The sequence below is a fragment of the Poecilia reticulata genome, linkage group LG17 (assembly GCF_000633615.1).
Source record: "Poecilia reticulata strain Guanapo linkage group LG17, Guppy_female_1.0+MT, whole genome shotgun sequence".
NCBI classification, from domain to species: Eukaryota; Metazoa; Chordata; class Actinopteri; order Cyprinodontiformes; family Poeciliidae; genus Poecilia; species Poecilia reticulata.
Genome location: NC_024347.1, coordinates 2,878,043 through 2,896,637, shown reverse-complemented (window position 1 = coordinate 2,896,637; position 18,595 = coordinate 2,878,043). Strand labels below are relative to the sequence as shown.

General features: G+C 39.7%; 1 protein-coding gene across 4 annotated transcripts in view; it reads right to left on the bottom strand.

Annotated features, from left to right (window-relative positions):
- col15a1b (collagen, type XV, alpha 1b) overlaps positions 1 to 17,050 on the bottom strand; it is a 45,380-nt gene extending 28,330 nt beyond the window's left edge. For 2 of the 4 annotated variants that reach the window (XM_008433056.2, XM_008433057.2), the window contains exon 1: positions 1,895 to 2,560. In XM_008433056.2, the coding sequence (XP_008431278.1) occupies positions 1,895 to 2,276 (382 nt within the window). In that variant the 5' untranslated portion in view covers positions 2,277 to 2,560. Of the gene's footprint in view, positions 1 to 1,894; positions 2,561 to 16,567; positions 16,633 to 16,895 lie in introns of those variants that run through there. The other 2 variants (XM_008433060.2, XM_008433059.2) reach the window with 2 other exon arrangements.
- Positions 17,051 to 18,595: the final 1,545 nt, after the last annotated feature.

Sequence of the window (18,595 nt, the reverse complement as noted above, 5' to 3'; positions counted from 1 at the left end):
AGCCATACTCATAGCTCCATCGTGTGTTCAAACTTCTGAGCTATTTCTGATTATTCTTTTTTTGCTGCCAGTAAAATATCTAACCTCAGCCATCCCCAACGCTGCCTCCCGTTCACCATTGATTCAGTTTCATTCAACGCTTTCCAAACACCAAGCAACCGGATCTGTCACTTGTCTAACTACAAATTTGGGGTCGTGTTCTCCCCCTGTCACAGTCCCTCCTCCTGTAGCGAATCCTTGTCATGTTGACCACATGAAAGCTTCCATCAGCTTGTCGAGTCTTGTAAAAACCAATATCACCGACTCCCTCAGTGTCGCCATCTATAACCTTTTAATCCCTCTTCGACCCTGGCTGCCACATAAAAGCTTCCAGCTGCCTGACCCGCTCTCTCAAGATTTCTTTTTTTGAGTCCGCAGACTTAGCTCGGACCGTTTCGTGGTAGACGTGTGTCACATACCTCAGATGCTCTCAGATCACGAAACACACTGGGAAAACCTTCATTCTATAAAACATCAGCACACAGCCTACAGATTAAAGACTGCTTGGTGGATGTCTTACTCAACGTGAGCTAACATGAGGCGGACAGACAAAATCAAGAATGTTAAACTGGTCATACATGTACAATTATTTAAATGTCTTCTTGGAAGTTGTAGGCAAACCCAATAAGGAAACTCAAGGAAATCTTAAAAGTCAGTCAGATGAGAGCCCCATTTCCAGGTGAGTTTAATTGAAAATGCTTGTATATGTGGGTTGTGACACTGCTATCAATCCATATTTGTACCACCAATGGTTTTTAAAGTTGTACCTGTGTTACGCTAAAGTCATAATGGTGGAACTCGATGGTTGTATCAGCCCACCTGATCAACTGCTGTGAAAAACGATTTGCCCCCTTACTGATTTCAGATCGATAAACAAGTTATTATAAAAATCTTGATTTTCCAAATCAAAAGTTGTCCAGTTTTCCCAATACACATTACTGCAACAATTCAGTCAAATCTTGTAGCATTATTGAAATGCCTCATCAGACGTAGGCTAGAAGATCTCAAAATGCAACTCATCAAGCTTAGACGTAAAGAAATTCAGGAGCAGATGAGAAACTACGTCATTAATAAAGGGTTGCACTGTAAAAACACAAAACCTTACAAAGTATATTTGCTCTAGTTTCAAGTGTAAATATTTTTGTACACTTGAAATAAGACAAAACTAGCTTACAAGTACATTTTCAGCAAGGCAGAGGAGCTTGTTTTAAATCAATAATTGCTTAATACTGATGAAAAAGTTCTAGTTCCACTGGCAGATTGTTTCACTTATAGGGAAAAAAAATAGTCTGGTTATAAGTATAACAACCTGTCTGTGGAACTAGTGCTTTAAAAATCAATGTGAAGGAAATATTTACTTAAAATAGGCTCCTATATCTTACTGAAGATTTAGTGTTTTTACACTAAATCAGAGCCATTTTTTAGACTTTGGGGCTCCAGTGAACCACAGTGAGAGTCATAATCCACAGATGGAGACAACATGGTGCAACAGGGAACCTGCTTCAAAAGTGAACTCGGTAAGGCTGGTCACAGAAGAGCCTAGAGCATAATTTAAAGCGCTGCATGTCCCACTTTCCTCATGGTCAGCGTTTATGATTTAATTACTGGACAATGGTGGCCACTACTGGCGAGTGCCAAGACCAAAATCACGGTTGACCAAAAAGAACACAAAGGCCTGTCTCGTATTTCTCACAACCACCACCAGCGTGTGTTTTTTTTAGGCATGGAGGTCCAAAACTGCAGGACCCCCCAATAGACCATTGGATCAATGTCTTACTGACTTTACTTTTTGTTTATGAGACTGAACTGTTCAGAAAAGGGACCCTGGGCTCAAAAGCCATTGACAATCACTCACCACTCTTCCACTGTTTCAGTGATTTATTCTCAGACCTGCCTTTGGTCATTCCACCTGAGTTCGCCCTAGAAGACGATGTCAACGTTTTCTTATTGTCGTGGGAAACTAAATCCCCTGAGGTGTGTGGAGCAGTGGACGGCGTAGTCCACCCTGTCCCGGTGTCCTCCACATGGTTCGCTGTCACCACGTCCTCCTTTTTCCCCTCTCCCCACTCCGACGGAGTCCCCTGGGTGGGGGAAGTCTCCTGGGGGGAGCTGGTCGGAGAGGTAAGGGCAGGAAGAAGAGTGGTGGATTTTGGCTTCGCCCAGATAAAGTTCCACCACTGTGCACACGCCGGAGAGGACAGGAAAACCAGCGCGAGACAGAGGTGAACAGCTCCCATCCTCTTCTCTGTGGCAGAGAGGTTGAAGGTGGTCCGACTGGTAACACACACAGAAGCCAAGCAGGTGCTACTTTCTCATCTGCAACAGGTGACAGGTGAACGCAGGATTCTGACGGAAGCAAAAATCCAGGAGATGATGTCCACAAAAAAAATAAAAAATTTTTAATTCCAAAATGTAATTGTCTGGGTTCCAACTCGTTTTTCTAGTTTCTCTTCTCTTTTCCCTTTATCCTCTCTTCTTCCCGTCTTTGTAATGACTTATTTTTCTGCTGCAGCCTCTCGCTCCAACGATCTGAGGTCTCCTCCCCTCCACACCTCTGCACGTCTTTCTCCCAGTGTAATTTTCCCGTCGACTCCTCTAGAGGGGGGCAACGCCACGACTGACTTGCTTGGCTCTTTTATCTCAGATTAAAAAATAATAATAATGATCTGTGAACTGATCTTTAAAAATTAAAACCAGAATTTAAATGTGTGAGAATAAGAATCAGGTATTAGAAAAAGAAAGACAGACAATAACCGTGTCCTTTGTCAAATCTTCACGAAATACGTGAACCGAGACGTGTGAACAATTGAATTAGAAACAATATTGCATTCTCAAAAGGATTTAGCAAATCTGCAGCTTGGGGTTGAGAGTATCGACCAGCAATCTGGCATTTTTGTTGCATGTCATGTATCTGCATTCTTTTAGAAAAACTTAGAAGGCATCTACTGCATTTCTGTCTGGGCTTTGATAAAAGTCAAATTTATCAGACCAGGGTCAGTTAATGAAACTTTATAGATGGATCCTATGTTAAAATAGACTAAACCTTACAACACTAGTGCAGCTATGAGAAACACATTGCCTGGAATATTCAAAGAATTTGGCAAACAACGACACTAGAATACATGCATTTCTTTTCCCTCAGAAACAAAAGCTTGAGAGGAATTGTCTATAAACGACAACCTCTCTCTCTGGTGGAGCTTAAAGATTACGCAGCAACAACAGGGGCCCCCGTTCCCTGATTATGACAAAGAGATGCTTGTTCTGCTGCATTGTGCTTCCATAAATGTTTGGTGAGGTCCAAGATGAGGGTCCGCGGCGCCGCTGAACGTTTGACACAGCGTCTGTTTGGGCTAAGGTCTGACTGTGTGTCATTGTCAGACCACTGTGGGAAAAAACCCAGTGACAACATGGAGTAGGTTTAAAGGGAAAGTCAATTTAAATGCTGATGCTGATTGTGTGTTGTTCTTTCAAACTATGTCCATCAGTTGGATCTCAGCTCAGATGGGGAGCACCGTGTTTGTAATCACTTGAACATAGTTCAATGAAAAAAACCTAAAAGTCCAACCAAGCGTAGAAGAACAGCAGGATTAGGTAATTATTAAAATAAACTGACTGTAAAATGCAGTCATTCATTGAATTTAGCTAAGCATAAAAGCACAATCTAAAAACACAAACCAAGTATTTACTGGAAGGAATCTCCCTCATTATATGTCCCTTTTTTTTCTTTTTTTTTAAGACTTTGACCCTATTAAAAGGACTTCTGGATTCCTGAAGGAGTAACCCCCTTCACCCTTCACCTTTCATTTACTGACTGCTTTACCTAGCAACCACCTCACAATAAACTCTAATTGGTTTAGTGTCACAGACAATCCAACAAAGGATGGGGGGGGGGGGGGGGGGTGAGTTCTGGAAAATAACATGTCAGAGGAGAAAAGGGGGAAAAAACTAAGTATATATCTTACAGGTAGACAATAAAATAAGCAATGATAACAATAAAGTGAGAATAAATGACATATTTTCAAAAATATCAAGTCAGGGGAGAAAACAAACATCTTTCAAAACAATTTTTTCTGACCATTGAGTCTTCAGATACACAGACTTATCAAACACTAGTGATTAGTGCAGAATATAGAAATATAAAATTCAGATAAACCTCAAATTTAAATGTTTAATATTTAATGGGGGGAAAAAAGTGTACATTTGCAAGCCTGAGAACATGCCACTCGTATATGTAGAAGTTTTGTAACAGAAGGAACATCCACTTAAAAAAAAAAAGATATAATGATTAAAGAACATTTTGTGGAACTGTTAAATATCTTGAGATGTCAGCCAGGAAGCTAAGGTGTGGGAGTCAAATAATTCTTCTAAATGGACAATGACCCCAATCATGATGCATAATTAAGGAAAACAAAGTCAGTGTTTCGAAGTGACCGCAGCAAAGTCCTCATCACAGTTCCAGAGGAAATATGGAAAAGGTGAAGGCATAGCTCACAAATATGACTCAAATACAGTTAGAAATACTGGGTTAAAATCAAACAAATAGTTAGAAAAGGTGTGTAAAACAATGACTTTGAAGCAAATAACACAACACTCTCTTTCACCTTAAGCTGGCCTCTAGTAAACAGGAAAAAGAAAAACTGAAGCTACTCACTCCAACGCAACACACTGGAGGTGTTGTTCACGTGTTCTAATCTCTGCTGCCACCTTGTGGACAAAATCAGCAAAACAGCCAGAAATCAAAACTCGTCTGAGAGCTTCTGCTGTAGCTATAGAGTTTAATTTTGTTATCGAAATTGTTAAATATTTATAGGGTTGATATAAAACTTGTCACTGTTACTGATGACTGAACAGAATCAGTAAAACCCACCAGCACAGAGAGTTAGAGGCTTGAAAGTGTGGAAAAAACGCTTCTTATGAGTATATGGTCAGCAAACTCCAGTGCTAATAACAATAGAAATAATGAACATCCAGTGTAATAGAAATTATCACTTATGGCACGAAACATAATTTAAAAAACAACTCAAGTGAAAATGTATTGTCTACCGTGAGAATGTATTTTTGAAGACCCAAATATGACTCCAAGGATTTTATTTTAAATAAACGATTTGTCCTAAAATTGTTCAGCCACTTAAAGAAGCGGAGGATAAAACACGTGATTAAGACATCTGTTTGCTGTGTCTCGATCTCTGTGTTGATGCACGTCTCGCATCCACCCAGGTGGGATGGACAGACCGTGTCGACCAGTCCTCTGGCCGCAGGGCGGCCTGCAGAGGTTAACAGAGACGACCTGTTCTCTCACATTTACACCATGTTGCCACCGGTCAATGAAGCCTGTGTTGGCACTCTGTTTTCTCTGAGATTTCTCCACCATCCTCCATCCATCCTTCTGCCTTTCCGTTCCTCCTGAGCTGCTTCCGAGTCAGGAAAATTTGTGAACAATATTTCAAACAACTGGCCAAGACAGACTGCTCCAGATAGCAAAAAAACAAAATCTAAATAGCGTTTATTGATGCTTTTGGATGAAAACATGAGAAAAGGCGAAAGAGTTCAAATACTTCTGCTGAACAAAACAAGAGTCAGAATAAGGGCTACCGAGCCAGATCTCAACTTGAAGGAAAGTCCTGCATTTGTCAGATGTGCCGAAATTAATTTTTTGTACATATCTAACAAAATGTTAGAGTTTAACTTGCCTGACTTGTAACTTATGGCTCTGTCCCTGAGAGGCGGGACTGGAGCCGTCAGTTTGGGTTCAGTGGTGACTGTAGGAGAAGGTCGGCGTCTGACTGTTTGATCAAATCTCCTTTGTGTCTTGGACAGCAGGTGGCAGACAGAGTATCTGTGGAATGTGGCAGATGATAATAGACGTGCACAGACACTCACACGCACACACACACGCACGCACACACACACACACACACACACACACACACACACACACACATGCGTGCACACATTTGGACGCATGCAGACCTTTCCCACCAACTTCCAAGAAACCTTCAATGAACTTCTTGGAAAAAAGATAATCATTTCAAATCTAATAGAGGTGTGGATCATTTTAAGGCTTATTTCCTCTGTGTGCACATAACGAACGAGGAATCGGATTTAGTGAAGATTACACAGGGAGCGCCGCAAGTTTCTGTACCGGAGACACAAGTGTTTATGTTCTTCATTAACTTGCACTGAAGATGTGTTCAAATTTGTTTTGTTTGCTGGAAACATTTGGATGGAGACAATTAGAGCTAAAGAAAAAATAAAAGGGGGGGGTCCCAAATAAACTGTAAATAAACTATGATTTAAAAAAGTAAATAAAACAAATTATGTTTTATAAAGTAGATCTATAATTTAGAAGCACCAATAAGGATAAAGCTAAACTTTTAATGGCTATTTGTTATGTCATTAATGTGTAATTATTTAATTACACATTAAATAATGTGTAATTAATGTAAATACACATTAATTTTAACAAGTTCTTAAAGATTCAGAAAGTACTAAGTTTGGGAAATACATTTTAAAACAATCGCAAAATCAATTTTCATAATGACTCGGTAAATTTGTTAACAAAGCAGCCGTTTTGTCTAAACTTATTAAAACAAATAACTGAAGTTTTCAGGGATATTATCTGTTCATGTTTCTCAAATAATGTCTATGGTTAAAAAGCGACATTCCTGCAAAGTTTGGTGCCTAAAAGTTTATCCAAATCAGACCAAATATTGATCAACACAAAAAAAATATGAAGTAATTTCAGAAAGAGCTGTATATTTAACATTTTCAGCTGGGAAATGTCAAACCTCTGGAATTTGATAAAGGGCTGATAAAAGATAAAAAACTATGAAGGGATACAGATTTAGAGTGGGGAAAAAAAACAGAGTGAGGTTTAAATATTTCCATAAAAGTCCGGCGAGGACTGCGTTGCTTGTTTTGAAAATTTGACAGAAATTCTCAGAGCAGTTTAGCAAAAATACATTTGTATTCCTGGGTCGGTCGTTTTGTTGGGAGCTTTTTAGTTTGTTTGACAGCTTTGGAAAGAGAGAGAGGATGGAAAGAGTAGCAGAGGCAAAAGAACAGGAAGGATTAGAGAGAGGGTAAAACATTTTTTTTTAAAAAGTCACGGAGGAAATGGTGAGAATAAGAAGAGAAAATGTCACAAAAGGTTATCAGGGGAAGAGTTTGACCCCCAGGGTGGGATTAACTCAAACCCCTGACCTGACCTGCCCACCCACCCAGCAGCTGCTGACAGAAGTTTATCCTAACTAGTAGGAGTCATGTTTGACACCATAACCCAGTTAAACTCTCCAACACTGACGTAACATCCTTTAACATTTTAAACGAGTGGGAGCAGTTCCCTGCAGCCAAACTTATAAAGCCTCGATTAAATCGTGAGTACTTTGTACACGAGCAAATCTTAATCAGTTATCAGAAATAAGAACTACTTGGACTAAACCTGGTCGGTTTAGTCCTGCGTTTTTACTCGAGTACGATTCTTGGCTACTCCCCCCACGTCTGAAAGTGACGATACGACTTTGGCCTGCAAAGATTGTCGTTGTCAAGACGATATAACAAGCGACTGAGCTAATGCGGCGCGTGAACTTCTGACTTTGGCGCACACAGCCGCCACACAGACACAGTTGCGCTCAGTGACTCACTGTAAAGCCCACAGCTCAATGCAAATGGATGAATGCATTGTTTGGAGTCAGTGGGAGGTCAGGAGTGGACATCTGCTGACAGACATTTTCCATTCGATCGAGTGTCGCTGCTTGTTGCTTCATCGGCTGCCTCTGGCCTCACCATCCAAACTGCCCTCATCCTCTCACAGTTGAATTCTTGTTGCTTTATTTCATTCAAAGTTTTCACGCTCTGCTCCTGAGCAGGTGGAAAAGATCGGGACATTTTTTCAGGTGTCGATAACATGGATTAAGAACGTTAAAATCTAGAACGTGATCAGCAGTTTTAGATTTTATTCTCTGCTTCAGCCGGTAAATGTTGTGCTCTTCCTTTCTCTCTTGTGTCAATCTTTTTGTTTCTCCTCTACTTCCTTCCACACTTCCTCATTCAGTCTCTCCTTTTGGTTCATCTATTCATTTCCACCTTAAGGATTTGGGAAACATTTATACTTTCTTTCCTTCCTCTATTAATGGATTCTTGCTTCCATTTCTTCCTTGTGTACTTCTGTCCTTTCTTCATTGTTCTCTTTTTTTGTGTTTCTTTCTTCACTCCTCCTGGTCTTTGTTTCTCTTCTAGTATTTGTTGAGCCTTTGCTTTTATCTGTCCTTGTGTTTCTTTTTCCTCCCCCCTGTCCTTTCTACCTTTGTTTCGTTTCTTCATTCATTCGCTCCTTTATTTTCTTCCTTCCTGTATTTCCTCCTCGCTTCCTTCTTTCTTTGTGAGTTTTTCTTCCTTCCTCCTCTTAGTCTTTTTCTTTCCTTCATTGTCTTTATCATTTCTTTGATGTGTCCTTCTTCCTCTTCCTTTCTTCCTTTTTTTCTTTATTCTATCCTTTTTCCCCTCCTTTCCTTGTCACATGCTCCTTGTTCCCTGCCTCCCTTCCTTCTGTCAGTGGTTTTTACTGGTACCAGGTACAAATCCTGCCCGCTGTTCGTATATCTACCATAAAGCACAAAACTATGTTTTTGAATACTATATTTTAATATGACTCTAACAGACTCATTAGTCTTTAATGCTAAGATTTGAAAAGTATGTACAGATACAACAGGACAAGTAAAATGCAAACAATCACCTTCAATGTAAACGACGATTACGCCAAACACAGTTTTACTGCTTCTTATCTGCAAATGAACAAGAGTTCCTGTTGATTCCATAAATCTTTTTGATGTGCAATAATCTAACAACATGCACACGTTCAGTCATTCAAAGTGGCTTTAAACTCTATGGTAAATCAATTCATTTTGTCTGATTTTTCCCTTCACACGTTAAGCACTGAATTCCTGCCCTGCAGCTCTCAGCGTGTGTTTGTGTGCCTTGTGGTGTTTGATCAGCTGTAAGTGTTGTTCTCACAGCTCCATGCGCTCAGCCTCCTTCTCCTCCTCCTCCGACATGAATCGTAACGAAGTCGTTAAAAGCTTCCTTCAGGAAGAACATAGAACATACATCCTAACCGCGGTCGTGAAACCGCGTGGGAATCCCACCAGCAAATAACAATGAACACAAACGTTTTTTGTTTTGTTTTGTTTTCTGTCTTTAATGATTTTAATTTCTTCTTCTTTCTTTTCGACGTTTTAATGATGTAATGTTTTTTTATTTTTATTTATTTATTTATTTTTTAATCTCTCTCTTTCTCACTGATTATTTCTGTTTTTATTTTAATTATGTAAAGCGCTTTGAAATGCCTTGCTGCTGAAATGTGCTATACAAATAAAATTTGATTGATTGATTGATTGATTGATTGATTGATTGATTTTGCCATTCCTGTTTCTCCTCGTCGGCGCTCCGTGTTGTCATTTTGTGTCGTAAACTCGGAACGGCGAGGGGAATGAAAGGCAACCTTTGCAGAAATGTGGCAGGGAAATATTAGCTCATGCTTGTTCCACAGTCCCGCTGGCAGAAGACCAACTATTGACCACCCACGGGAAATAAAACCACAAAATGCCGCATTGTTGGGAGCTGGAAGTAGAATGCTGCTCACGCTGCTGGCCTTCCTGTTCGCGTACTGAAGCCATGCACAGGTGACCGAACACTCAGTAAATCTGCATCGGATCTGTTTATATACAGAGGAAGACCAAGTACTCCTGTTAGCTAAACACGCTACGTTCCTGTGGCTCCGTGATGAGTTTTACTAAAGCTCAGTTTATAACACTGCAGCTAAATGTTGACAGTCAGCTCAGGATGCAGCGTTTAGTGTTTATGACTGGAAAGGGGGCGAAGCACACCTGATGGGAAACGCAACACTGGAACTTCATAAAAAAAGCAATATGAACTGTTCAACGCTTTATGATGATTCCCAAATTTATTCCACAGGACTTCATCCGACCTGTCTGCTGTATTCCTTACTCTTCATGATGATGTTTGTTCTTTAAAACTTTGAGGTGTTCACACAAACAGCAGCATTTATGCCGAGATTTAATGGAAAAATATAAACCTGAAGTAACGCCTCATCAAATTTAGGATTATCCTTTTGGTGGATCTCATATCTGCAGCATAATGTCCTGGTTTCATTTTATGAACAGATATCGAAAGCCATTTATTATTTTCTCTCACCTCGTAGTCCATGTGTGTGTGTGTATGTGTGTGTGCGTGTGTGTGTGTGTGTGTGTGTGTGTGTTTCACTTTGCGTCAAACTGACTGAATGTCACAGCAGAACTTTTCCCAAAACAACGTAGATATTTCTTTTTAAAATTGCTAATAGGAATATGAATCAGATTTTGAGTTTAATTTTAATTCCCTGAGCATTCGGTGGATTAAAACGTGACGCTCTCTCATCTCGTTTTGCACGCTCTGATGCCTGGAAGCAGAAAAAGCTCACCCAAACATAAACAGGTTCTCTGGAGTGTTTTTCACATGAAATTCCTTTTACCGCGAGTGAAAAAGTTTCGAGTCAGTTTTTACTCAGGAAAACTTCCTTCCTTCTGTAACGATTTGCTGTTTTGCTCTGGATGTTGAGTCTGAGATCGCCTGGCGGAGTTGCTGGTCTGACTTTACAAGGAATGGTGTCAAACACATTTGTGTCATTCACTTTGCTTTATTTAATTTTTTAAAATAAAAGTCACTCTGCATTCTCATCTCTTCCAGCTACAATCTTTGAATCTCAATCAAATGATGCACTTCGCACCGTTCAAAATGTCCAGTTCTCTGAATGAGATCTGGGCAGATTGGAACAAAACGGAGCAGGATGTTTTCATCTGCCATCGTCACGTTGTGCAAACAAGTGAAAGGTGGGTTGTTCAAAACTTCAGTCAGTAAAGAGTCTCCTCTCACGATTTGATTAAAGCTGGCATAACTCAGATTTGCCGGTGAGCTTTGGGTCGCCGTGCAGCTGCGTCACCCAAACGCACTCGCAGTTTAAAAACTGATTCCAGAACGTTCTCCTTCAGGATCGACCGATGGAGAGTTAGAGCGATCAGAGCAACGTGCATTTCTGCCGTCATGTCTGGCTGTCGGTGTGACGTCCTCTTTCTCTAATGCTGGTGTCAGTTTTACGCCTAATGTAATGGGATTCACAACTTCCAAAGGTTACGTTTCTCCAGACGCAAGAAGAACCAAACATTTTGTGCATCATCAAGAGTTTAATGTGAGTGATGTCTCTGTATGGTTTTTCACTGCCTTTAGATGTTTCGTAGATGCCATGTTGGCCCAGAAATGTTTAATTATGAGCTGAACATAAGGGGAGGCCTGCGGTGCTTTAGATGGTTTTTGTAGGGATTGTTTTTGGTGACCTCCTGATTTATTGATGCGTTGTTGGAGTAACTTTGATACAATCCTAGGAAGATTCCTCTCTGCTTCCTGTTTTTTTATTTTTTTGTTGTTGTTCTCCATTTGTGGATGACAGCCGCTGGAGTTCCCTCTAAGCCTTCTCAGACTGTCTTTCTTTCTCGCCTGTTCCTGAATTTTCTTAGATCTTTGATTATCTGAAATATTTATGTGTGACAAACAACTGAAACCAGTGTAAAAATTCCTGTTTTATCAAAATGTAAGAAAATGGGGGTGAAAAAACACCTAGGAAACTTGTTTATGTGTCGTTTACACAAGAAAGGTGAACCTCAGATCCCATCACGTAAACGGAACAAGCACTACTTCAAACAATTAACGAACATTTTAAAGCCTTAAAGTTGCTGCAAGGCTGTCTCTGTTGAAGCGTCGAGAGCAATGAAGGCGTCCCCACTGATCGCGATTCATACACAACTCTTCAGAAGGAAACCATGGAAACGGCACAAACAAACAACAATAGACAACCACTGGCATCTCCATGTTTGCTGTGCTTCAGTGATATTTCAAAGCGGCCGTCTTCGTGAAGTAATTAGGTCAGCTGATAAACGATGATGGTTTTCATTGGCATCTTTTTCATTTTCACCCCAGGTACACGGCGGTTTGCCCTGAATAGCTGGCGAAGCTGGAGAATTACATGATCTCTACGGGGATCTCATCATGGAAAGTATGAAGGAGAGCAGCAACACAAAAAGAGACCTTATGTTCCTCCTTCCAGACAGAGAGAGAGAGAATGATTTTCCGCTTTCACATCACATTGAGTTATACTAAAGCAATGACACCTCTTACAGTTGACCCATTGTGTCGAAACGTGTTCGGACCAAAGTGGCTTTGGACGAATGGGCGCATTCCAGACTGAACGGCATCACGTTGTGGGTGTTTGGTACGCTTAAGACTTTTAGGTGAAGGTTTCTTTCATGTAACTCTATGAAACAGTCGCCTGCCAGGTTACTCAGTCGTAAAACGCAGAAGGGAGCTCAGAGGGGTTTTTCTTCCCGCGACATCAGAGACCAAACAAGGTCGGCGAAGAGAAGGAAAAAAAAAAAGGGGGGGAAAAATGTAACTGCTGCATTGGTCCAAATGAACACTAACAGCAGTGAAATACTTTGCAGTAAAAATAATTGGATTTTTCCGTACTGTACAGGGGCCAAAACAGATGCCTGCTGGGCTCACCTTAGAATCAGTTGTATCGGCTAAACACGAAATCCATTCAGAGCAACTCAACCAACTGTAAATAGAAAGTGAAGGTGCCTACATCCAGACAAAAGGGTTTCCTCTCCATTCTCTTAAGACGGAGATCAAGAGTGAAGCCAGACGCGTTGAAAACCCAAATATTAAAAATTCCTGTTCTCGGCCCGAATCCTGGTACAAGTTTCAGGAGAAACGATGTTTACGTACAAATCTGAGAAAATGTAGATCTGTTCACACAACAAGGACCTTTTCTGATTGTTTTCTTAAAAACTGCTCAGTCTATGTGATGTGCTTCCATTTTGAGGCGTTCACAGCAAAAACACAACATTTTACCAAACAATTTTGGTCCAGTTTCAAGTGCAAATATCTCAGTGCACTAGAAATAAGACAAAACTAACTCACAACGAAATGTTCAGCAAGATACAGGACCCTTGATAGTTAAAGAAACAGTGCAAACAAGACACTTTGTGTTTATTCTTTTTTTTTTCCTTTTAAAAATCAACTTAAAATGTTTAAGTATGTGATGATTCAAACCAGCAAGAAGGTTCTGGGTTCGATTCCCGGCCCCGGTCTTTCTGCATGGAGTTTGCATGTTCTCCCTGTGCATGCGTGGGTTTTCTCCGGGTACTCCGGTTTCCTCCCACAGTCCAAAAACATGACTGTCAGGTTAATTGGTCTCTCCAAATTGCCCCTAGGTGTGAGTGTGTGTGTGCATGGTTGTGTGTCCTGTTTGTCTCTGTGTTGCCCTGCACAGACTGGCGACCTGTCCAGGGTGACCCCGCCTCTCGCCCGGAACGTTAGCTGGAGATGGGCACCAGCACCCCTCCTGACCCCACTGAGGGACAAGGGTGTAAAGAAAATGGATGGATGGATCATTCAAACCATGAACAAGGAAAAGTTCAAATAAATGATTAATAATACCAAATTAAAATAAAATTCAAGAGGTGACGTCATCTAGTAGCATTCACTAACTTTTGAATGTAAGAGAAATGTTTATTCTATAGTTAGATTTAACTCTGCTTAACATTTAAAAGTTGCCAAAGTGGTAAAGGAAACTGACATTGACATTTTTAGTTGCTGTCATTTTACATTTTTAAAACCACTGGACTTTTTTTCGTACGCTGTATGCAAACAATTTCAAGCATTTGACTACGTATAAACTTCTGGTAACCCATTGCTCTCTACTGTCGCAAGAATGACAGAAGCTATGCATATAAAATTAACATTTTGTCACCTTCACCTCTGCATGGATAAGCAATGCTGTAAAGAACAATAAATTTATTCCAATGAATAATTTTGTGAAGCATATGATACTCTTAAGATTACTCTTATGTCAGTCATCTCCATCAATCAATTTTTTTTTTTGCCTCCCCATAGATAAACTGAAGTCTTTCATAATGAAAACATGATATTTGGAACAAGGATGTAGAGAATCACAGAGAAACTATTTCAAACGCTAAAATCTAAACTCGTCTTCTGATGATGCTGCATCAGCTGTTTGAGGCTCCAATGATTTACTTAAGGGTACGCTGGTTATAATTATTATTATTATGATGATGAACCTTCTCTGTGGTTTCAAATGGCTTTTCTGGATTGAACTCATGATTTGCAAGTCACAAGGTAGCCTCTATCAATTACGCCTATGGCAGCGCACATTGTCATGAGTTTCTTTAAGCATGTTGTCAAGCTCAGGCAACAAACATTTTCCTGACTGCACATGTGAATAAATCTCAAGTGCTTAAGTAGAGTGGAAGTTACTTTCTACGTACAGTAACAAATTTTACCGGACGATAAATTGTCCCAGAAGTTATTGCGATAAACGATGATATTGTTGCTTCGAGAGCAAGCGATACGATGGTAATGGCAAAGACATTTTCTCAAAGATTAATAAACTTTAAATTCTAACAAACATCTAACACCGGAACTGGATGACATTCTAAACATCCAAAATAAATAAACAAAACAATAAATGAAATGAATTGTGAAGTCTTTGTGAACAAAATTATCCTGAAAAAAAGGGTCTTAGTTGAGACCAAAACACCAGACCCAAGAATTTTATCATCCAGTTTTTGGTAGAAAGAGGTAAGAGAAAAATGATAAATCATGCAGACGAAAATGACTGATTAATTGATTTATTGTTTATTGTGACAGGCCTGTTTCTACATGAGGAGTCTGGATTGCTATGTCATGGATGACCGAGAATCCAGGCTGGATTTTCATCTGAATCAGTACGGAGCTATTACCAAGACCTGGGGAACTTTCTGCATTCAGCAATTAAAAGGCAAAATTAGTCATGAGTAAATCAACAGATGTTTCTTGGTTGTTGGTGGGAAAAACCAAACCGTTTGCCATAAAAAGTTCATTAATACGAGGATTATGTGCAAACCCATTAGATGTATTTAAAACACTGAATGTGTTTGGACAGTCTTCAGAAACAGAGTTATGGCAAACATAAGTTAAATTTCCAATACCCATCTTCTGCATATTGATCAGTTATGCACCATCTCTTTGGTTCTGAAAATCCAAGGTGCAGAACCTGACCGACCCCTGGTATGACGTGAATGTCAGGTGGAATCTGTAGTGTTTCATGATGGTGTGTTCATTGTGATTTGAAGGGATCTTACAGGCTTATGAAGTAAAATTTGCATTATAAAGTTATCAAACTTTACCAGCTCTGCCAGCAATTGTGAATGAAAGCAAAAAGAAAGCCAATGAGAATTGTTTACTGTTGCGCTCAGCAACCATGCTAGTTACTTTTTTTGCTTATTTTTCAATTTTAACGTCAGGAATTAAATCTTTCAATTACAAACACTATATTACGATGAATTGTTTGTGTCACTTCAAAGCTTCAACAGCAGCGCAGTAAAAAAGGGGGTAACTGAGAACGGCGTTAGCATACGAGCCAAACACTTCACCTCCCACCCTGGTGCAGTGTTTGGCTTGTCTGCCACTTCCAGCTACCCCGCGGCAGACACACACACACACGCACAGACACACACACACACACACAAATAAGACAAAGGGGATTAGAGGAAAGCAGGCCCATGGCCAAACAAACAAACTATCACTCTCCCGCGGATCTGTAGAAGAGGAGCAACATGGCAGGGGGTGGAGGGTCACTGAATGATAACCCATCACACAGTGGTGAGTCATATGACTGATATCATTATGGAAGTGTGAGAAGGTTGTTATTGTTATCCTGGTACCTTACATCTGTCAATTTAACGTTAAAAAAAAACTAACTGCACTTTAAATATTGGTGTTGTCACCTGGAAGTGGATTTTCTGCTGATTTCAGTGGGATTCTTACTTAGACAGCCTTTGAGAGACACACTTTATGGAGATTAAAAATAACTTTTTAGTAACTAGTCATAGTCAAATATGTTAGTTAGCAATGAGAATAGACTTAACAAGCTAATGAACATTTTCCAAGGATTCTTGGAAAAGAAATTTAAGCTAAATTTGAATCCGTTGCTGTACAATTTCTTGTCATAAAAGCTTTTTACTTGTATTTTTTCATTAATTCAATTACAGTTTAAAATGAACATGGCACATGTCAACACAAACAAAATTATTGAATGATAAGGACTAGTTTGAATAAAAAAAAATCTTATATTTTCTACATCTTCTCCAAACGTCAACCACAGCAATCAACCAAGGATCAATCAGCTCAATAATCTGAGAATCATGCTTCTCCTCACACATATGTTAAAGCTGACATGCTTTCAAAATGGAGAGAGCATTTCCTACATTTGCTGACGTACATAAAAAATCATCAGCATAAGGAGTAACATTTCACGCTCCCACTGAAGCATGCGTCGGGTCGGCGTCCTAATTTTCACTTTGGAACTTGTTGATGTACAGAGATGATGTAAAGAAAGATGAAGCGGCAGGAAACTCACCCTCCATGAGGTGCTGGGCTGCAACCATCCTGCACAGCAGGGTGAGAAGAAGGGCAGGAGGCCACCTGCGGAGATACAGCAGACACACACCATGAGGGTCGAGGTTAGACCTTAAGGTACATTCAAAACACCAAAAACAAAGGAAAAGTCCGTAGTCTTGATTTGAAGTAGCTTTTCGTGGACTCCAGTTGAAACTAACGTACACAAATCAAAATACGCTAATAATCCCAAGTGGGTTCTGAAGTACAGTGGCCGTACAAAAACTTTCTGAAAGTTGTTAAACTGAAGAACTTCACGCCTAACAATAAAACAAAGGACGTCTTCTTACCCTTGACACATTTTGCAGAGTAAAACACAAAAATGCTGCTTTGGCAGGCAATTCCAGCTACATGTGTGTGATGAAAGTGCAGCAAACTCTGTGCTCCCTCTGTCCTCCCTCACCATGCAGACCTGAAGTCACACTGTAACTCTCTCCCTCTCTCTCTCTTTCTCTCTCTCTCTCTGCACAAAGACTCTCTCAGTTTGGAGCCGAGTGACTCCCAGGATCCGCAGACTAGGGAAATCTGACTCTTAAAAAAAAATCCCTCCCCGTATTTCTTCAGCACGCTCAGTAGACCCTTTCTCCTAACCTTCTGCTTTAGATATTGTTTTATGGCCGTTTGAGATTATATCATGTCAATTTTTGGTCATTAAAACTAACTGTTGTAACTTTCTTTGTTATCTTTATTTGTTTAAACAGCCATTGACTTAGGTAATGGTGAATCCTAAAGTACTGTTACTGTTTTCTCTTGGTACCCTAATCTCCAACTTTGTTATTTATTCAACCACCATGTAGTTTTTGATCATTGGGGAAAACAATGACTTTCCCAACTTTGTTTCAAAAGGGTCCATTCTAGGTTCATTTTGACGAAACAGCTGGACCAAGACAAACTCAGTCATTTGTGCAAACAGTGTTTTATAGACATCTAAAGAGGATGGGTTGGGGTTTTTGAAGTAAAGATCAAGTAAAAAGGTTAAAAGTAATTGATCTAACCTGCAGTAGAGATCTCTCTTTGCATTTTTTTTTTTTTTGTCTGAATGTGGATTAGTTGGTCCCGAAGGCTAAAGCTCTCTACTAATCTGTCGGGTACCAAAATCAAAATGGTCGAATGCCATTTTGAAACAACTTTAAAATGCCACTCTGGTTCATGGGAACACTATTTTATGAACATTTGAACCATTCTTTCATTTGCACTGCACGTTTATTTACACAGAAGACACGAAACTTTCAAGTAAGACGAAGGCTGTAGGCAGTGCGCCAGCAATTGTCTTCCTGTGTGAAACGTGTGCCGATAATGGAGCATGTTAAATATGTATATAAAACAATATTGCAGTGGTTAAGGTAAAAGGGATTTTTTATTTTTTTTGCAGTGTCATACTTTGCTCTGAGTGAAAATGTTTTATATGTTCACCTTTCTATACGAGCTTCCCACAGACTTATTTATTGCATATTACAGATTACACACATTTCTCAACTTTAACAGTCAATGGCTGCGGCTGTTCAATGCAAATGTAATGATTCATAAAAAAGGTGTTCATACTCACTGTTATAATATTTTTGAACTTGGAAATGATCCATTGAACCCTTTGTTTTCAGTCTAGTCATGAGTCTCAGCCTCCAGGACCAAAGAATCTGGATCTACACAAAAAAAAAAAAACTCAACCCTTTTCCTAGTGCTTTTCCTTTTTTCCAAGAAAGCATGTAATAATTTCCCATTTAAAAACATGCAAACTGGAAAACGTGAAGCTTGTACGGTCAAAGTGACTATTTGTTAATTTTGCTGTAACATTTTATAGAAGATTAATTGAAAACTAACATTGTTGTCAGTTTATTTTTTATGGTGCCTGCTCTCTGGTAGTTCTCTGGACCAGAGACACTTAACACACTCTGTCCTGTTGTATGTGATTCAGAAAAAAAGTGCAACGTTTTTTTTGGATCAGCAGTTTTTGTACTTGTATTCCAACTATTCTTATGACTTTTACAGATCA